The sequence below is a fragment of the Syngnathus scovelli genome, chromosome 11, assembly GCF_024217435.2.
Source record: "Syngnathus scovelli strain Florida chromosome 11, RoL_Ssco_1.2, whole genome shotgun sequence".
Taxonomy (NCBI): Eukaryota; Metazoa; Chordata; class Actinopteri; order Syngnathiformes; family Syngnathidae; genus Syngnathus; species Syngnathus scovelli.
This window is the reverse complement of record NC_090857.1, coordinates 4,637,687-4,660,106: the sequence shown is the minus strand read 5'-3', so window position 1 is coordinate 4,660,106 and position 22,420 is coordinate 4,637,687. Positions and strand designations below refer to the sequence as shown.

The 22,420-nt window shown below is 41.2% G+C and overlaps 1 protein-coding gene across 4 annotated transcripts in view; it reads right to left on the bottom strand.

The window, feature by feature from the left end:
- The window catches only part of LOC125976767 (chemokine-like protein TAFA-1), an 81,531-nt gene extending 69,314 nt beyond the window's left edge, over window positions 1-12,217 (bottom strand). Inside the window, exons 1-2 of one of the 4 annotated variants that reach the window (XM_049732639.1) lie at window positions 12,076-12,217; window positions 4,615-4,739 (exon numbers count right to left, since the gene is read on the bottom strand). In XM_049732639.1, coding sequence (XP_049588596.1) covers window positions 4,615-4,738 — 124 coding nt within the window. In that variant the 5' untranslated portion in view covers window position 4,739; window positions 12,076-12,217. Of the gene's footprint in view, window positions 1-4,614; window positions 4,740-6,901; window positions 7,488-12,075 lie in introns of those variants that run through there. The other 3 variants (XM_049732641.1, XM_049732640.1, XM_049732638.1) reach the window with 3 other exon arrangements.
- Window positions 12,218-22,420: the final 10,203 nt, after the last annotated feature.

Below are 22,420 nucleotides of genomic sequence, written 5' to 3'. Positions count from 1 at the left end.
GGGGGGTGCAAAGAGAGCACCGCTTGGCACCTGAATGATCCGGTAGTTATTGCCTGCTTTCATTACCACATAGGGCATTGTATGTGTGTGCAAAAGCGAGATCACAAGCTGCTGATTAGCTCTCTACCGGAATCCTCCGTTTGCCAAACAAGTCTACTCTAGTGTGGAGGAAGATTACAGAAGCACAAAAGACAAGGTGGCTGAAAAATGAAAAGCGTCGCAGCTCTTTTGAGGATCGCAATGAGAAGGAAGGTCTGTGATCCTTCCAACAATCCAGCTTAAAAAATACAATATTGAGTTTTGATAAATGGCAGAGAGGTATTCATCTGTTGTGTTCTGTCATTAGCAGTATTTCTAAATAACCACTTCATGTGGATGAGTAGGCTAATCAAATGATTACAAACATTTGATAGTTTATCAAAAACACAACACTGAGGAGTCCGATGCCTCTCCGGTCGGACAATGTCAAACGAAACGAAATGCTATTATAAAAAATAAGAATAAAAAAAACGAGACCAGTGAAAGACACGCATTAATTCAAGGGCCTCATCTCGCCTCGCCGAGTTGAATGACTCTTGAATCACTAAGCGACTCTCCAGAACCTTCGAAACTTGACTCGGCACTTGACAACAGCCAAAAGACACAGAGAAGTCTCAATATTACGCTTTGCGATTCTACAGTCTAAACATTCATTTGGGTGTTCCAGAATATGCTTCAGCATTTCGTACACTGAAGGAGAAAGAAAAAAAAAATACCCAACATCATGTACGTGTTCCCAATGAGCTCTCAGTGCCTGTCAGATAGTTTTATTTTCAACAACATCATAAAAATATGACTAGCGCAGCATCTATTCACGTGCTGGAATTTAATTGAATTTTGTTGAGCCATAAATTTCCCACACTAATTAGTCCCCGCACTATAATGAGGATGGAAATTAAGCTGATTTAATGGCTTAACAAAAGCTCGGACAGCTTATGTGGAAAGATGTTCTAGTGGGTATCATCGATGAATGAATTTTAGAGGAGCTCCAACACCTCCGCAGGAGAATCCGCAAGATTATCAATTCAGAAGATTGTAGAAAAAAAGAAAAAAAATCCAAATACATAATTGTGGATCTCATCCGCTAACTCACAGCGATTGCGATGATGAATCTGCTTCAACGATGGAAATGAGTTCCAAGTTGAAAAAGATTTCTTTGCATCACAAGAGAATCAGTTCATCTGTGCCCTCATTTGCCAAAACGCAGTTACCCGAAATAAAGCTCAAGGTTGTACGCGCTGCATCTTGTTTCTTTCTACTGGAAAAATGCAAGCGTTGGATCTCAAAATAAAAAGCTCAAGTTGAATGGATACGTACAGCCTCGGTGCAGTTTTACAGAGTTTGGGAGTTTTTTTGCAAGTAAATGAGGCTTGTCTTTCTTCTCCAAGACATTTTTAAAAAGGCAGCAAAAAATCATAACACAAAAACCACGATTGATCAACTTCAGTCAATCCAGTCTCTTAGGGTTCACTCTAAAATTGGCATTTATTATTATTATTTTTTAACAAAGACATTGCGCAACACTAAACAACGGCTCAAAATTGTCCATAATTTGACTTTTAAGACTCCTCTTCAAAATTTTGCCTTGGTATCACCTTCACCAACAACAGCAGAATCTGGGCCTGCAATTGTTTCTTAAAGTGAGCGCACATTGAGCAAAAAAAAAAAAAAAAAAATGGTTAAGGCAACATCGGCACCACGCTGCTTCAAAAGAGTTACGGGCCGGTTTTACAGCTGCGCCCGGACCGGGAATAACGCTCATCTATTAGATCTGAGGCTCTGGTAAACTGCTCTGTCAGATTCATAACAAAATAAGACGCTAGCTAAAATGCTCTTATCGTCCGACTGTCCCTCTGGGCATTGATGAATTCTTTGTCTTAACAAGAATGTTTCCTTTGGATTTTTTTCCACGACAACGTATCACACACAACATGACGCTGAATGAAGAATGTTGAGATTTGACAGCAGCAATTAGTTTTGGCAGCACTGACAAACGCATAAAACCACTTGGTGACACTTCTTGCGTTGTAATACAACCGAATTCTATTTAACGTCCAACCCGACCCGGTTTTTCGGCTGTTCCTTCTACAGGTGTATAAAGTGTCGGCCCAGCTTGTGTGTGTCATGTCACATTCAGCCCATCTGTCAATGAAGTGGATTATTTTGAGAGAGAGAGACGAATTGGCTGCACGGAATCAGGCCGCCATCAATCTTCGGGGCGGGCGAGCAGGACGCGAGGGAGGTTAGCGGCTGGCCAGCGAGAGCGCCGCCGTGCCGCTTCCTGAACAGGTGACAGAGCAGTCAAGCGATTGGTTACTCAATCTCTGCCTCAGTGCACCCATTTGTCAAGGAAACATTCAGGAGAGCAAAAAAAAATGAAATAAAGATCTTGAACTCATTTTTGCGATATGCAATGTCAGCAATTTTTTTGCATAGAGTAGCGAGGACCATTTCTCAAACATTATTCAACAGGACAAGACAACTGAGCTCAACATGACCTTGATAATATTCACACTGATTTAGTTGACATTTTTTCCCAAATCGATTATTTTACATTTCTAGATTCGGATCTCACTAGATGCTAAGTGACTAACGGATGAATATCAAGTAGGCAATCATCAGAAGGGAAATAAATGTTTTGATTTTAGACGACAGAGCGTCAAAGAAAGGGTGATGACTTTTACAAGAAGGCATCTATGTGCCACGCAGCCGCGTCTATTTATATCGGAGGCTACTGGCCTCAGTGAAACAGGAGACACTCTCAAATTGTAAAATCAATTCTAATTCAAATATTCATCATAGCATTTCAATTTTGAGAAAGCAGTTCTGGTTAGTGGCACTCAACGACTGAGTAAGATTGATGTCGGCTTAATCCTCGACAAAAAAGAACGACACCAAGCAGGAAATTGTACGGATGCCACAGCAACCGGCAGCGGTTTTAAAAAATGGCGAGCATCCAGTTGCGATTGACGAACATCCCACAGATGAAGAAAAAGAAATGTCAAAACCGATTATCGAACATTGATCCTTTCAACATTTTTCCTTATTTATATTAGAAACAAGCAAAAACAAATTGATGGCTCTTGCAGCCAATGCTCCCTCAGGGCTCTGATTCAGCCCTGAAGATAAAAATCAGCCTAGTGACATATACAACAATTTTGATCTTTGAAAAGATCAAAATATGTCCCGAACAAAGCTCCGACCGATATCCTCGAGTGATCCGTGAAAATGTCAAACCGGAATGCTGTCAGCGAGAAAATTCTGCATTAATGTGCAAAGAGTGTACAGTACACGTCTTCTTCGCATTTTTATGCAGTTAGTGACTCTGACAAGGAAACTTCCTGAGACGAAACCATCCCGGACGACTCCTCCAGATCTATGCGGAGGTTAGAGAGGAAGGCTATTTTTTTCCCCTCGCTTTTCCCCTTGGGGACCACTGCATTATTCAGAAGACACTTACCGAGGCTTGCACGTACTTGTACATTTTTGGCACCAAACCCAAATTGCCACCAGCCAGAATAAAGGAGAAAAAAATATGCTGGGAATGAAATCTATCCTTTAAAAATTCATTCCTATCTTTCTATCGCTCATCCGTCAACCTCTTGTTTCAATTAACAATACTTGGAGGGCTTCCCATGGTTTGGATTTTTACACGTCAGCTGTTTCTTAGTGGAAACTTCTGCGAGAGTTTTCTGACATGCTGCTTAAAGCCACCAGCATTCAAAAACAGGCTTTTTTTTTGTTTCTTTTTTTTCTCCACACATCAAACACAACTCCTAGCACAAGGAGAACTAAGTAGAAGATAGCGTCTACTTAACAGCCGCTTGGCTTTTGCCGAGAATCCCCCCGCTAATTTCTGACAGTTCAGCAAGGAATGGAACGCTCATTGTTAGAGACTTAAAGAAATCCTTTTCTGCTTTCCACTAAAAAAGCTCCCTTTACCCGTGACACTCCCTCTTACACCATTACCAATGCTAGTAAGCTTTTCCATAATCAGAGAATTAAATCTGCCTAGGCTGCTTCCTTCCTCAGTTGCCCCTGCAGTGCAGAAGGCGTCTGGCTTAATTGCCAAAGGTTTTCATTACAAAAGAGGGAAACATAATTGTCATTTCCATCCCAGGCACCGAGATCAAAGCTCCCTTGGCTACCGGCACATTAATGGAGGCTTTTGCCTCTAGCTTGTTGTAGTCATTTGCCAATAAGACTCAGGGTGCGACTGTCACCATTTTCTCACCCCGAATCATGTTCTCGCTATCACAACGTTGGATGAAACGTCGAAACAAAATGTCACGGTGGCAAAGCGTGCAGCCTGTCGTAGACGGCCGTATGCGAACATGCGAGGACTGTGTAGCAAATTAAAGGCACAATTAGTCACCACTCCTCTTTGCGCATGTATGGCTGCAAGCACGGTGAATCATGTAATAGTACACAAGTGTGGCAAATCATCCTGACATATTGCAGCAGTTGCTTTGACACAGCCAAAGCTGGGAAGTGCGGCCCCTTTGGAGCTAGTCACACCTCACATCCCAACGCCGTGTTGGAAAAGCTCAAATGGGACAAAAGCCGAACACTTACCCAGGGTGAGAATGTCAGTTCGACCTGGCCGGGCCACGTGCTGCTGCTGGATGCTCTGGTAGAGTGTCGCTTGGCACAGCAACAGGAAGCTGAGGCTGACCCACATTGCCAAAAACCAGGACATTCTGCGGGACAGCACAGAGCAGAACATGTGGATGGTGTCGTCACGCTGTAAATCGGAATCGGTGAGCGGGGGTAAATTCTCATGTGGTTTGACCGGCCGTTCAAGAAAAACAAATGTGTCGTTTCAAACGGGAATCGAAAGAAGGACTCGGGAATTTGAGATGTTTCAATTCTAACAATGCTCAACCCCCAGTTTCCAATCGCAGCATTCAATTCTCTGGAGTGAGCAAGGCTGTTTTTCTTTGCTTATGTATTTTTACTTTCTTACTGTTTTGTTGATGCGAACGTTGGCTCGTTGTATGAAACAATTACTCCTCAAGTTTATTGTTGCCTGATGGATTTGTTTTTATCAGAGGTTAACTTGTAGGAGGGACCTTTGCTATTTACAGTTAGTCACTGGAGACTGTTATTGATACGATTCTTGCTTGTGTTCTTTCCAGCAAGTATCTTTTTTTTTTGGAATCCATTTTCACTCCAAGTAAAACTAAAAATCAGGTAAATGACCCCACCAAAGCTGCCATCTTTTAAGAAGCACTGTTGAAAATAGTTAGGGCAACAGTTTTCCTCGTTACGTCCACTACGAGTGCATCGGCATCACCACAAATTGGCTGATATAAAACCCAATGCTTGGCCTCTTTTCTGACACTGAGCTAGCTGACTTGGAGAGAAACAATGCCAGCCATTATGACAACACTGTCCAAAATTCCAGCAAGGTAAAAAAAAGAGAATTTGCAACTTCAGCAAAAAGACCTTTCTGATACCCCAAAAATCAATGCCACTTGGCATATGATGCCCAAATCTCAGATGAAGCCTGACAAAGCGTACTTCAGAATGTTTTTTTAACTTTAACAAGACATTTATACTTTGTATGAAAACAAACACTGTCTCGTTTTCATTGTTTATGTATTTAAATACATTTATTGAAATTTCTGTCTTTGGATCAATCCATTTTCGATACTTTTCTATTTCAGCTGAGATGAGCTCTACCATGGACTGGATGTTGCGCAATCCTAGCAATCTGCCCTGTCGCCATTGTTTTAATCAACCCATTCTTTGTGCGTGAGAGTTGCTTTTTAGGTAGTCCGATAAGAAACCCACACATTGATCGCATTACACTTAACTGACAAGAGTAAAATCATCCATCCATCCACACAGATTCAATTGAAAAATTCATATCGGAGCTATACACGTCTTCGTTTGATTCTGTTTAGGGTAAAGGCTGATGTGGAACCTTTACGAGCTGATTTTAGGGACAACCTTGACTGATCATTGTCAAACACATACTTTGATTCACACTCCCACGTGTGGAAATCGTAGTATGACGAGCATGGTGACTAAATGCAAAGCACCCAGAGATTTATTTTGGTTCATTGATAAAATACGTCACCAGACGTTTTTAGAACAAAATGCTCTTCGGTCACCGTCTTGACATATAAAAACACCGCTGACCTCTGATTTAATAAAAGATACTGCCCGTTGTAGGTCTTATTAGTTTGTGCTTGCTTTAAATCCACCGCAAAGCTTCTAAGAAAGTGTGACAAGGCTAATTACTATATCCATCCAGGAAAAAAAGATATTCAATTATATATTGTTTATTGGTTAAAGCAGATTAACCTGCTTAACATTTATTATTAATATTTTTATGCAAAAGCAATTTGGGGCTGTAGGGCAAAGACGGTCAGGTGTTGGTGTGCAGCGGAACACATCGATGCAGACAATATGTAACAGAAGCTCAAATTAGCCACACAACCGTTTACATAAATATCATACCAAAGGGAGAAATGTCCAATATTATAATGGCCAAGAAAAAAAAGGCAACCTTTGAAGAGATTTTTTGAAGTGCCTCACCTCGACAAAAGCGCAGTTTTTGTTTTTGTCATTCAAGGTTGAGGACCTGCATGGGTGTAATCACACTCATGCATACGTGTTGTTAGCGCACAACAGCAGCAAGCCACTCACCAACATGACATAACAGCTGCATGTAAACTTTACTCATTTTAAAACACATATCACTCCAGATTTGCATTTTTGCATGACAAACCTAATTCAGTCTATTCCAGTCTAAGAGCAGCATGTGTCAAAGTTCCAGTTTGAAAAATTCCCTCCACTCTCCCCCTGCTCCCAAAACCCAGAGATGGCCCTCCAACATGATCCACACCCTTACCTGAGTAGTAAGTTTCAGAGGACCAAGTCTCGGTTCAAGCGTCTGACTCCCCAGCTGGCTCACTCTTTCAATTCATCCATCCTGTAGAAACCTTCCTGCCTGAAATTCCAGATGAGCCGAACCCAGAACAAAAGGTGCTTGGCCAAGACTGTTCTTCTCCGTCCTTTGGATCTGCACTGTTCCTTTTCTCTGAATTCCTTGGAAACACAAAAGAGTCACCAAAGCCAGCGCACCCTCAGGTCTGTGTCACCCAGTGGATGGAGGAAGCGGTGGCTCATCATGTCATGGCAGTAATCAGCTTCACACGTGGAGATAGATCTCCGTTCCTCTCAGCCGTCGCGCCTTGCTCTCTCCGTGAAGTAGAACTCCTATGTTGCGATGACTGGGAAGCTTCTTTTGTGCACACCCCCACCCTCAGACTCCTTGTCACGCATGCAGCGGAAGGCTCCCGAGGAAGGAGCGCTCTGTCTTCCCTTGGCTGCGTCCCCTCATTGAGAAGCTGTGAGCCACAGTCCTCTCTCCAAGCCACTAAGTAGAGAGTCTGTATCAGAGAGGCAGAGCGCTTGTGCGAGTGAGCATGTGTATACCCAGCTGGGAGAGAGAGGGAGAGATAGAGAGGGGGAGAGAGAGAGTTGAATGCCTTAAAGTAAGACTGCAGCTCACTTCTTCATCAACTCCTGATGATCAAATGAAGCATGCTTTATGAAGCCACCATTCTTTACATCCCCAGCCGCGCTTCGGCAATGACTGAAGGAGAGGTGCATGTTTAGCTGTCGGCTCATTAGAACGCCTTTGAGTGTATCCATGCGCAAAAAAATGTCTAAGAGGGTGTGGAGGGAGGGGTGAGTAACTATGCCCTTCCCCTCATCACCCTCTAGCAATTGAGAGGGAAATATGTTGTAAGCATGAGAGTTTTAATAGGCGGCAGAACGCCTCTTTGGAGATTTGCAATCAGCAAACGGTCCATTTATGCTCTTTCGAGCGGTTTTTGAAATGATGATGATAATTTGTGTTTTACGGCCAGAAAAAGTAGGAGAATCCCTCAGTGACTTTCTGTTGAAGAGGGGGGGGGGGGGGGGGCAAAAAATAAAAAATTACACAGCCACATTTTTTTGCTGTGTGAGTGGTGAACATTGTGAGAGGCAAGCCCATAATATATTTCTCCTGCTTACGGAGGAGTGGTCCATTAACATGTTGCCTGTTAGAGATGTGGAGGACATGCAAATGAGACGCAGGCGGAGGTTGACATCCTTGCTATGATTTTTGCTGTGGTGCTTTTGGAGATAGTCAGTGCAGACAAATGTCATTGATTGGATCATGACTTTTTTTTTTTTTACATCTAGTCATATTTTCCTCCAAAAAAATATTGTAAGCAAACAGAGGTCAGTTATTTTTGCTGAAGACTGAAAATATTGCTTCTGCTGGACAATGTAGAAGCAAGCACGTGACAAGCGTAAGTGTCTTTAGTGCGATGTAAATGATGCAAAGCTCACAAAGGAGTGCATTTACATTTACTGGAATTCATAGTTAATGTAAATTAGCTACCGGATTATTTAGCTAGTGGCCACATATGTTAAGAGAAGAAACAGCAGAACTTGGATCAAAACAAAGTAATAAACCAGGGAAATACGATTTCCACTCCACAAGTTTTTTTTTGTGCTCATGCTTTTGATTTGTTCTGTTTTATTCAGCACCAGGCTAAAAAGCACCATGTGTCAGGAGAATGGACGAGAACAGTCACTCCACAAATTGCCGTCCCCCTCTTCCCACTTTCCTTCCTCGGGGGCATTCATCATTTCCAAACAGCTGTCGCCTCAGACTGTGCCACTGCTTAACCACCGATGACCGATCATCGGCCAACTCTGTGTTTGGACTCTGGCCGCCCCTGTTGTTTTGTTTATTAGCCATTTTCTGGATTTTGTGCTCTTCTCCAGTCGAGCCAACGGACGTCTATACCTGATTCTCCGGAAAACACAAAACAATAATTAAGCCCGAAAGACAAAGCTGTTCTCTTTTGAATGGTGTGGCCACTCACATTTGTAACAAACTCTACAAAAAAACACTTAAATAGGAGACAGAGGGGAGTAGAGCACTGCTAAAAAATTAGACAAGCAAGGTAAATTATTTTTGAAGGCACCAGCAGTGGAACTGTCTTCACTGCGGGATGGTGAAGAGGAGGAAATGGCTAATGAATAGAAATAATAAATAATCCAAATGTGGGGAGTTTGTGTTTGAAGAAGGTCAGTAATTCTGATCTCAGCGGGGTTGTTTGTCTTGCTGGTTGAGAAAGAGAAGAGAAAATTACAAGCCGACTCCACGACAAAACTGTGAGACCGATAAAAATATGTTTCTTCTTATTCTAATTGGATCAGAGGGTGGAAGGGTTTTGGCCCCCTGCCCGAAGAAACCACCTGTGAAAATGTCTTTCTCAATAGTTTTCAAATGATGAGACGAGTCACTTGCTGAGAGCAACAGTCCCGTTGCGAGCGATTGGAGGCGAGTTGAAAGCCGAAAGAGAAAAATTACACCAATATCCCACTTCACAAATCAGGGGGTAAAAAAAAAAAAAAAAAAGCCATTTCCCTGCAGGCTCCATGAGAATGACAAACTTTCACATCATACAGTGTCGGAACGGTCAATTATAATTATTTTCAAAAGACATACCTCTGAAAATATTTCATCAAAACATAGGCCAGAAAAGAAGTGAATCCTACCAAGAAAAATATTCCACCGGCATTATGATGTGTGCAGGCAATCGTCTCAAATCAACTTTCATAGAAAGAAATCTAAAACATGCAAAATAATCCAATTTTTTAATAAATCTACCTGGAATTTGTTTGCATTTCTGCAACTCTTCCATATTTTTTAATATCCTCCCAACATATCACGCAGATGTACTTCTGCTTGGTCCTAAGCCTGGATTTCTTGTGTTCTTGCAGCAGTACAGGCTTTATCCATCCCTGAGCTGAGGCTGAGGAGTGAATGACTGAGTATGACTGATGACTAACATGTGAGTCACAAACTTGAGCCACGTTGGACTCCTCCACATCTACTTTCAGAATATAAGCAAGAACACATGACATTATTACGCCCATGATGAAAACAGATAGGTCCGGCATCTGACAAGCATCCACGTTCAGACTTTAATCTGCCTTTTCTCTCCCCTCCTCGCTAGACGGACAATTCCCGGAAGATAACGCAACCGCGTGCTTCTCGCGAGCGAGTGAATAAAGCATTACAATCTTGGGCTGAGGCTGTTGAGATACAGAGCAGAGCAAAGCAGAGCCAATACATGCTGACCTTCCTCACGTCTGCTTAAATTTCAGCAGGGGAGGACCGTTTCATAAAAGGGATTATTCTGTTCCCTCACCTTTGACCTGGCTTGCTGCTTTCCACAGTGGCTCGAGAAGCCGCTCCATCACTCAAAAAAAAGCAGAAAAAGCTAGGAGGAGTAGGAGAGATGATTTTGACTACCGTGCTGTGCTGGGATGAGTTGATGAGTCAGGATGAAGATTTGGACGACAGTTTCCTCTACTACTGACCCCTGCAAGCAACCCCCATTGAGATGGAGAAACCTGAATGACCTTTTGCATCAGCCATTTCACTAAGGTCATATCAGGATGTGGCAGGTTGACTTTATTGGCAATGAGCAAGCGATTCACTCCCTCAAAACAAAATTCCAGCTCTGCGAGGAAGGCGACCAATTCTACTTAGCTTCCAGCCATCACCCGCCAGGCACGCGAGAATGAAAGAAATGGAATTGAAAAGGCAAGAGAGAGAAAAGGAAACGGTCATAAAGACGATGAGATAGTGCACAGGTGAATCGCAGTCAAAAATGAACATGAAGTGGCGTAAAGGCAAAGACCCCCCCCCCCCCCCCACCCGTTCCTCTTGACGATGAAGCGCTTATTTACTGTGACCTCTCCTTTCCCCACGGCGGCGTTCTCCTGACTAGGCTCTCATATATCATCACCTACTCCAACAATGATACTCGCACCCAGGGAAGGCTTGTTGCCCTTTAAAATAAATTATTTCAGGAGTATCAAAATAACACCACGCTTGAACACGACTAATTGTTTCCTATGAATGTCGTGTTCTCTTTGGTGGGGAGAAACACTCCATTGATCATTAATAAAATAAATGATGACAAATATGATGGGTTTTTTAAATGAAAGACTTATTACAGTACGTTTTCCCCAAACGAGCTTTTGGGTACAGTCTGTGTTCTTGACAATAATTCAAATTTCAGGGGAGTAAATCAGATCTGCAAAAGTGTTTGAATCACCTTAGTATCCATGGCAACAAACCATTTCCAGCCCTTTATATGATTTTTATATTTGGTTTTATATCCTTTGTGTGTTGAGTTTGCTCTTTTTTTTTTTTTTAAGCACCATGGTGAGTTTTGTAATGACCCCATCAAAAAGCTATCTTTATACAGCTTGAATCTAAGCAGTGTTTTTTTTTTCAGAGTTCATGTGGTTGCATGAAAGCCGAGCAAACCACTCCTGTTGCGTTATGTGGTATGATTAGCAAATGCAAATTAATTCACTCATGATAAAATGTTTCCAAACCTGTTTCATCAAGTATTTGCGATATGATTGCAATATGAAGCAATCAAATAAATGAAAGTCAGAATATATTATGATAATATATTTCTGATCCCTCCCCAAAAAAATGCATTGAATTACAGAAGCTGCTATCTCCTTTAAAAAAATAAAAATAAATAAAAAGGAGCAAGACACGCATCATGAGTAAACATGAGCACGCCCATTTCAAACCCTCAAAAGAAATTGCAGGGCTGATAGAAATATGTTAGATAAGAAAAATTGAAAGTATGAGCAAGTTGAATTGTGCAAGAGCTGAAAATGGCTGAAAAAGAGAGGGGGGGGGGGCATGATTGACAATTTACATCCTCTTCACAAGGGACATGAGTCAGACTGAACCCATTAGGGGAGCTCTGCCGTCGAAGGACCGAGCAGAAAAACCCATTCACTGCCACCCTGTCTGTGCTCTTCACCCATCTCCATTAATATTCATACTGGGGCAATTTTTTTTTGAGGGAGAAACGACAGGCAGAGAAAGACCACCAAAACCTGTCCGCACCAACCAAACATTTGTAAGCTGGATCACGGCGGATCCTGTTTGCAGATTTTCAAACATGTGATATCACTTACCTGGTGGAGAGATAAGCACAGTGGCCAAGAAGTGCTGGTAAAAAAACCCCATGTCTTCATTCACTGCAGCAAAAGTGCAAAAGCAGTTTCAGAGATTTACTTGAAGAAAAAGGAGGCGGAGCCTTTGTGTCTCATCCAGGTGTTGCTTGTCGCCTCATCACTTTGAATTGGATTTGAGTGTTTTGAGCAACAGTTTTGGCTGCTGAGCAGAAAATTAATAGATCCAGATCTGTTTACATGAGCAAACAGGTTGGAACCTCTTTTTGCATTTCAATAAAAATATCAAATTCTCGCAAAAATGATTAGAGTGTTTGTTTGCGTTAGTCTGATAACATTTGATCCTAATGTTGTTTTCTGTTTCAGTCCCTGAGAGTCAAGAGTCACAGAGGGATCATGTTCAAGTTATAAATGTGCCAATTAGCTGGAGGTGGAACGAGCGCGTCTCCAAAGTAGTACTCAAGTGACTTGTGCAAAAATATCGCCGGGCCCATAGATTTTATTTAGGTCGGCTTAATGCAGCCCATTGACTTCTGGATGAGGACCGGGATTAGGTCAAATATACTTCACTCGCTAATGTACGCCTAATGGCTCTAATATAGATTTGCCATAAAAGTAGATGAGAATAAATATTGCTGGATTTTAAAATATTTATGAGATATCGAAAGCGCTGCTTCAAATGTTTTTAGGTGACTGCGCAATGTTGAAAGTGGGGAATGTTTAAACTCAGCATAACATTTTTTTTTACTGCTGATGTTTTAAGTTTATTCCTCATTTTATTCCTATTCCATTAAGAGAAACAACCCATCCACATATAAGGCACCCTTGATTATGAGGCTCACTGTCATTTTTGGAAGAAAATGAAAGGATTTTAAATTCGCCTTATTGTCGGAGAAATACGGCTCATTGCATCTCGCTTCAAAGTGTTTACCTGTTGAATAGCTTTTCGGAATACGTAATCAACGCCTGTGGGCAAGGTCGCATCACGGATCATGCTGGAGGAATAATACGATATTTACTCAACATGAGGTCTGAATAATTAACGGATTATTGATAATGTAGTGTCATCAAAGGTCACTTCCAAATCAATTCATTTTCCTTCCTACTATGCTAGCTACAAAAAGTCTGTTGCTGTGCAATACTGACACGTTCATTCATCAAATTAACACCTCGGTCCCTTTCATGCTGAGGCAAAGTCTCAAAGCCTCCATTTTAATAGTTTGTTATTCCGTGCAATTCATCTGTCGAAATCAGGTGACTCACCAACACACATCTGTGCCCTGCAAAAAATATTTAAAAATCCTCTTGTTAGGAAGTTTGCAGATTTATTTCACTGTCAGCTGGCACAACAGAGGTGACCCTGGACTTGGAGAGTGCGATGTCTCAAGTATATTTTGCATCTTCAGTAAGAGGAGGAATCTGCATATCAAGGGGAGAAGATCTAACAGACAAAGGATGTCCTGCATGCACACAAGAGAACAAACAACCTGTGCAGTACTTACATCCATGAAGCCATAAGATCCATTTATCATTTCCTCCAAATCTGCAATGAGTCAATAAAAAATGACTCACGCCACTCAAACGATAATTCCGCACTGCAAAGAGCTCGCTCGGATCAAAAAGAACTGCCGACGTTTTTATGGTGTCTTATTATTGCCTTCATATTTTACACAGGAAATGTAGCGGCAAACCTGTCCAGGTCCTGGAAAATTTAGGGCACTGAGCAGTCAAGCCGTTTTATTGTAAGTCAAAGCGGATCTTTTCCATGTAAAATCAAAATAGAAAGATGGATTTGGATGCCTGCTCAGTTTATTTGTTTTCATTTTAACATGCCAACATGTATCAACACTGTTGAAAACTACCCTCCTTGTCTCTGTATCTAGCCATCAATCTTTTTCCACTGGTTAGAATCAGAAGTAAAAATGGAATGGAAAAACAAAAAATGGATTCGTATTTTTATCAATAATTATCTTTCAATATTGTGATCACATTTCAAAATGTCTAGCGGAAATTTAGGAAATATTTGGCACCTTTAAGACAACTGCCAGCTGAGTTTGTCATTCAGATTACTCTCGTTATTCAACGTCTCGTTCTATTTGTCATTTTGTAGCTTAGCTTGCAACATCGTTCTGGTCGGTAGCTTTGGGGCAATGAAGCATAGAATAATTTGCCTGATATTATATTATGTTCCATTCTATTATAATTTATTATATTATGCTAAAATCGGACAGTACTGAGTCAGGAGTGGAACTGATTCAATTTCCCACTGAGAGGATGTTATAGGCCAACGAAATACTACTTCAAGACTCCCCGGGGTGCCCCATATTCTCTTCTGCTCACCCTGCACACTGCGCGCTTAATGGAATTTAATAGAATTTTTGCACTTTTGCTTTCCTCTATCATTTCCGCTCAAATGTCAGAGGCATAACATGGACGTTGCCCTCCTGACACTGAAGACTTAATTAAGGATCCCAAATGTCTCTTGCTAAGAGAGAGCTCACGTTAATAGTTTGATGAGGCTTTGGTGATGACGGTCACATCGCAGGAAAACAAGGCACGTTTGCGTTCCATCCGCCATTAATGATGTCTGCAGCCTACAAATGTCATAGCTAAAGTAAAATCGTTGAAATTATTAATGAGCTTTCAGGTTTGTTTAAGTGGATCCAGGTATGCTGGTGACTTTTTTATTATTATTATTCATGAATCTTCAGTCTAGGTAATCAGAAGCTTTTAAATCAACATGTGAGATGTTGTGGAAAAAAAATAAAAGGTAGTCTTTCAACTGCCCCACCTTTGCAAATGAAAGAAATGGCCTGCTATGAGTTCAGCACCATGGACAGCACCCGTTCTTTCTACAATGGCATTCACAGGGTTGGAGACGCCTGACAAAAACTCCAGCGGTTTTCTAGATTCAAATGAATTTATTTTGAGCATTCACAGTTGGGGAAACAAAATTGTGTAAATTTAGCACATCATTTTGAATTTTTGTGTCAGAAACTCAGGTCACTAAAGAGTTACCAGACGCAGTGCGATTGTACTGCAGTATTTTGTTTGTATGTATTCTGTGATGCTTTCCCATTTTGTTTTATTGATTTACTTTCATTTTTTAAATCTTCTAACAATTTTCAGTTTCCTCAATTTTAATGTGCGACTATCCAAAAAATAGATATCTCGCATAGTGAATTGATCAATACGAGTGGATGCTCCAAAGGATGTCGAAGCTTGTTGTTCTTCGGCGTTAGGTAGGTCAAAAGACATCCCACTGTTGATAGAACCCCCAAACGGACAGATAAGCCCGTGTTTGTTTTCTAACTACACTCCGGTAAGCTAAAATTGAGTGGCACTATCTAAAGCTTCTAGCGATTAGCTGACATGCCGGAGGGTTGGTGCTGCAAAGACTAATTAGCTTCATTAACCTGCACTCGAGATAAAAACAATTGCTTTCATCTAATTGAAATGCGGATTTCCCCCCCATACTTTGGCTCAGCCCTCCAGCTGTCTTGTCTCATTCTTCTCTGGATTTGCTACACTTAGCCTTTTCCCGGCCCTCCACCTCTTCAAGCTGCTCCAACATAAATCACGCTCACCTTTTCTTTTTTAAAAATGATTATACCATGCCACCAATGAGTTCTTGACATATTTATGAATAAAACCGGCACATATAAAGCACATCCGAATACAAATAAAACCCCGTATGCATGAAGCCCCGCTCCCGCTGCGACGTCTCTCTTAAATCACAAGCGGAGTCGCCATAAGCACCAAGAGGATCCACAACTGTGACCAACATTTACGACAACGCTGATGCCGATGGAAATGAACGTGTAGATCATCCGAAGAATTCAATAAAGCCATCAAACCGTTAAGACGTTTTTTAACATTTTACGGTATAAGCAGAGATGACTTCAGTAAATGATGATAATTAGACAACTGCTTAGATTGCGTTACAATCAGAAAAATATTCAATCAGAACTTTTATAGCACAAAACACGTTTCTTCATATTGGTTCTCACTGCTCTTTTAGTCACCCCCCCCCCCCTCCACAACTTATTTAACATGAGGTAAACACAGCTCCAGCTTTCTAAAAGCAACAAAGTGTAGCGCATTTTCAACTCACTTTGCATATAATTTAACCTTTCCCCCTGCTCTTTAGCGCTCACAGGCATCAGGTCTTTAATATCAAAATAAATGAGCGCTGACGTGATTCGCTTTGTTTGCTATTGTTCCCAAAGTGACGGACTCCGGGGTTTGACAGAAAGGCACCGCGGGAATCATTTTAGGCCGCTTTACCCTCTGAAGTGATATCGGCGTTCCAACCGGAGGGGTCCGAGCCCGTCATTAATGACCTTTTCAAACGCAGAGGGTGAATTCATTGTACTGAGGCAGCAAGCAGTCGCCGGTCGCTTTGTTCTCCAAAGTGTTCGGGCTGCATTAATCAAAGGGGTAAAGATTTTGATATGCGCCCTTTAGCAAAAAATAACAAGCTTGAATTCAAAAACAGCTGGTAGACAGGTAGATGTGTGAATAAATATTATGTACATCTGCACAATCTCCAAAAGTTTTTAGTTTTTTAATCAAAACCATACTATTTTTATCCACAATGGTGAAACATGAATTTTAAATATAACCAATGTTCTTGAATTGTTTTCAAAAACAGAGGGAAAATCCCAAAACTTGGATGGCGGCAAGTCCGAGGAAAAACTCAACTTCATGAGCTGAAAGATACAATATTCTCTAAACTCAGTCTCTTGGATTTCCATTTTGATCACCTGCTTCCTCTTTGGAGGCGCCAGGATGGGAGGAGCCGAGCCAAGCCAAGTCCCCGAGATGCCAGAAGCAGTTAGCGTTGGGAAACATGGCCCAGCATCTGCTTCTACTGAGCGCTTCCCAGAAAGCAACTGCCTTCTATACTAAGTTGAACAGAAGCAAACGCCACAAAGTAGCCTCGGTGGATGTCTGTGAGTCTCCGTCCAACCACCGAGTCTGTAAAGCAGTAGTTTGTCTCAAAGAGGGATGCGCTGATGCTCAGTGACGTAAATAGGTCCTGCAGATTTGCTAACACATTGCCAGGATATATTCGGATGTATTAGCTCTGGGTTTCTATAAGACGCTCATTCCTTCTCTTATTGGTCTCAGACATGCAAATGAACTTCATTGTGGACAACGTGGGCTACGGTAACCTTGCAAGTAGGAGCATGGAGCGCTTGTTATGATGTAACCATGGCACTTTTTTTTTTTTTTTAGCACGTCTTTCTCACAGTTGACAGGCTGGAAACAGAAGCTTGGCTATGAATCTCAGCTCGGGGATTCCTGTGTGATAAAAACGAACAAAATAAGCTCAAGTTGAAAATATTTTTTGCATTAAATTAAATAAAAACAAAAAAAAAATGCTTGATAAAACAGGAAAAAAAATATTATGCTCAACAAATCAATGAAAACTAACTATAATATTTGTGAAAATTTACTTTGTTTTTGTCCCGGTCGATTTATACAACAAAAAAGAGCTACCAAGGTTTATTTTATTTAAATATGCTCAGTTTGAGTTCAACTTTAGTCAAAGGAAGCAATTTTTTTTTTAGTCACGGAAACCCTGTGCCTTTATCATCCTATCAATTTTGTACCGTTTGTCCAAAGGTCAGACCGCTTTAAAAGCTCACATGATCTTATGTGCAAAGGGCAATTTTATTCATGTGACCTCTAATAGCATTTCAAAATGAGACAACATGAATGGAACATGCACACAGTGTGAAATCCCAACATTTCTTGTCTTTGTCAGGCTGAAGATGGCGTGTAAACTTGAAGCCCATCTATACATATCGGAGCAGTAAGAAAAACAATTAGCTGTGAGTGGTGTGCTTTTTTTTTTTTTTTCTCCCCGCTGCCTTTCTGTCTGCGTCTTTGCTGTCAATAGCGTTTGGAAGATGAAAGGACCGTTTAGGTGAAATACAATAAAGACATTTCTGGCCCCGGGCTCTGAGACTTACGATCAATGGCCGCCAGGAATGTTTTTCCTGTAACTAACATACATGAATATATTTACAAGATGCTGTCGTTCGTCACTTGGATTTGTTCTCCCTGAATGATTTGAAACCAGCAGTGGATAATAATGACATCGACCTTGTTGTGTCCTTTACATTTACATTTGGCGCTTCAAGTCTTCTGCTAAATATCATATTTGTTTGTTTGTTTTTTACAATGACATTTTCCAGAATTTAGTTATTGCTGTGTTTTTTTTTTTTTTTGTTAATAAAATATTCAAACAAGCACTTAGCTCACACTTCATATTTTACATGGCCTGCTTTTATATACTTGTTATTTTTTTTTTTTATTGCCTACAGTTCATTTTTATGCTTTTGCCCACATTGCTCTTTTTAATGTAGTCGATTAGGCCTGTACATTTTTTCTTGAGGAAGAAATTGTAAATCTTGTGCAGCCTGGAATCGAACCACCAAACGCAGTACTGTGAGACAGATGAACTAACCCCATGTACCATCCTGTAATAAATAAATAAATAAATAAATAAATAAATAAATAAATAAATAAATAAATGTACCTTTTGGAAATATTTTCGTACACAGCCACATGCTCCAGACAGTCAAGCCAGCCTGCCTCTAACTTGTCACCTCGCTTTGTGTCATCCATTGTCAATCCTCTCTGATGTATATTTCAATGCCGCCATGACAAAAAGGTATCCTGGCAGGTGTAGCCAGGGGGCAAAGCAAGTGAGCCTTTGTTTAGAAGGCTACACGTGCAGTCATGCTGACAAAACCTTAAAAGCCAGCTGGCTTTTTTCGGCTGCTCCAAAGTGCTTCACGCGAGATCACTTATTTACCTGCTGGAGGCAGTTGTGTCTTATGATTCCACATATGTGCCTCCAAAGTAATTGCTATCAATAAGTCTTGATTTAAAGTGTCAATTAAAGTGTTTATGGTTGTTTTTTTCGCAGTAGAGAATATCTAAACTACTTTAATGTGATGATTCATGCAAGTAACAAATTATGTTATGATGGAGGCATCAGTGACTTCAGATTTTCAAGGTTTATGCAAGGAAAACTCATGCGGCATCTTTTTCCTAATGTGTCATACAAATTTTTGTTAAGATCTGTGTAGCCTAAAAAATTGAGGTGATTCATTACACAGAATAAAACACCAGGATGCCCAATATTTATATTTGTTCATTTCATCTGCAGATGTTTGGCCCTTTTCCATGTCTGATCTGGACGTGAGCTTATTAAAAATGAATGTCCCGCATTCCCGCCTTGGTTTGTGAAACCGTCTCACTCGCACGGATGGAATAATAAAGATGTTATTAACATGACTAATTTCACCCTGAAGGCGCTTTATGTATATGCACATTTATTTCAAGTGATGTGATGCCATGTGGAATATATCCTGCGCAATAATCAGGGCTGTAAAGTTGTTCTAATTCTACTAATGCCAAATGAGGAAAGTATAAATCTTGTTTATGCGCGTTCACTTCAATAATAACTTGTGAAGCTGATTCCGTCAGGGCCCAACTGGGATACACCTTCATCAAAACACGCCGACAATATTTGGACTTTTCTTTTTATTCCACACCTAAGTCAAAGCCCATTAATGCTGACCACTTAACTGACCCTCTCGTCCTTGTAACGGATTATTGCCCAATAAAAAGGTATTAATAAAAATAATTTAAGATACCCAAGTATAGAAGCCTCATTACGACTATTGTTTTATCAACATCAATCTAACTGTGCAATAATTCAGTGGCAATTCTTGGTCAATATTAATTTTATCCATGAGTGGGTTCATTTTCTTGTCAACATTATTAAATATAAATATTATATATTATATTATATTATATTATATTATATTTTAAATATTTTTGTTTTCTGCTTCTTTCAACGAATCTTACTTGTGCAGGTTGTGGTACTGAAAGGTTGACTGTCCAGGTTACTACAGGTAGAAGATGGAGCTGGACAACTAGACCCGGTAAAAGCTTTACTGAAATAGATTCTAATAGAATCAGGCTAAATAGAAGACTTGTCCATCTATTCATTAGCTCCAGAACCGCCTCACTAAAAGCATCACTGAATGATGGAAAATAAGGTAAGGCAGTTGCTCAGGAGTACAGTCATGAAGCCATTAAATAAAAAGGTACGCAAATCGAGCGCAGGAATAAAAAATATGCTTTTTGTTTTAAAAATGTTCAAGGCTATCATAAACAAGTCTGGACCCGAGGATATGACAGAGGTAAACAATCCAGCCCAAAGATGAGGCAAGATCAGACCCAAATCTGTCAACCTCTTTCGCATATGCGGCAGCTGGGAACCATGAAATTCTTACAGAAACTTGTGCCATCCAGACTTGCATCTCTTTTCTGAGATCCTTAATTTGCTCTGGCTTGGACTGCATCTCATTTTTGCCTTTCCTTGTGTGTGCGTGTCAGGGGGGGGCGAGAGAGAGAGAGAAAAAGTGAAAAATATCCAGTTTTAGGATTAGTTTCAAAGATTTTCGCCTCTAGGAATCGAGCTTTCTGCAAAGGAACCCCCGGCACTTTTAAAGCCTCTGTCTCTGCCGCCGGACTCCCATGCATCCAATCAATGGCCGACTGTAATTGTTGAAAAGGTTTTGGAGCGTAACATGAGCTTCCGACATTGAAACCCAGCTCATTTATCTTTGCTGTTTTAGGTCTGTGACTTGAAAGGAGCGTGGCACAAATTGATCCCAGGTCAGAAAGGAAATCAAATGTTGAAAAATAAATAAAACATTGATGGGCAGAGAGCTCGTCTTCCCATTGTGCTGTTGCATGTATTATACATCGGCCACCGTCAAGGATTGACACAGCAGAGCGGGACGGCCATTCCGGTTTGGAAAACCAGTAATGTACTTTTCACAAAGGACCTTGTGAAGTGGATTGATTCTTTCTGTGATGAATCATTGAAGATTGTTTTGGGGGATTTTTTTTCGTTCATGTAACAAGTCACAACAGCTAGCTGTCTTGAAATGTTTTTTTTTTTACTGTAATCTCAGCACCCCTAAAAATTCGGAACCAGGAATTGCCAAAGATACTATGTTTGCATCTCGTCTTTTTTTTATTGTTTGGGATAAAAGGTCTTCATATTGGTTTTTCTCTTTCTTTCTATCCATTTTGGAAAGCCACAATGACTCCCTCATTTTATTGTCAAACGCAAACATCAACGCCTTTTACTTCCAGTTTACAAAACATTTTTCTTTTGTGGTATTTCATTTGAGGAATGAAATCCAATCCCGGCATTGGCGCCCCAGGAAAAAGAAGTTTCATTGTTCGCAGCGACTGCGAAATGGAAGGATGGCTGAAGGAGATGGAAGGCAGACAGCCAGATGAGTGAGTGGGCAGGCCTGCAAAGCATCGGCACAATGCGGGCAGGTTCATGGGTGCAGAGGAGGCGGGGTGCATGAGTGGGTGATGAGACATATGGGAAGGAAGAAGGGTGGAGGAAAGAAGATGCAGGAGAGCAACATTAGTCACAACAGACAAAATAAGGACATTGGGAGCTAGTTAAGCAAGCAGCGCAATGAAGCAATTTGCCATGAAGAATAGCATCTATCTATCTATCTATCTATCTATCTATCTATCTATCTATCTATCTATCTGTCTGTCTGTCTGTCTGTCTGTCTGTCTGTCTGTCTGTCTGTCTGTCTGTCTGTCTGTCTGTCTGTCTGTCTGTCTGTCTGTCTGTCTGTCTGTCTGTCTGTCTATCTATCTATCTATCTATCTACCTACCTACCTACCTACCTTCCTACCTACCTGTCTGTCTGTCTGTGTCTCCCTCCCTCCCTCCCTTCCTCCCTCCCTACCTACCTACCTACCTACCTACCTACCTACCTACCTACCTACCTACCTACCTACCTACCTACCTACCTACCTACCTACCTACCTACCTACCTACCTACCTACCTACCTCCCTACCTACCTACCTACCTACCTCCCTGCCTACCTCCCTCCCTACCTCCCTCCCTACCTACCTACCTACCTACCTACCTACCTACCTACCTACCTACCTACCTACCTACCTACTTACCTACCTACCTACCTACCTACCTACCTACCTACCTACCTACCTACCTACCTACCTACCTACCTACCTACCTAATCCATCCATCCATCCATCCATCCATCCATCCATCCATCCATCCATCCATCCATCCATCCATCCATCCATCCATCCATCCATCCATCCATCCATCCATCCATCCATTTGTCCGTTCATCATCTATCCATCTATCTATCTATCTATCGGGAGTACCGGCTCTGCTATGCTCCCCTTAATTAACAGCATGTGCTCTGTGAAAGCAGCGCACCGCAATGCAATAAAGCAAGTTTATAGTCT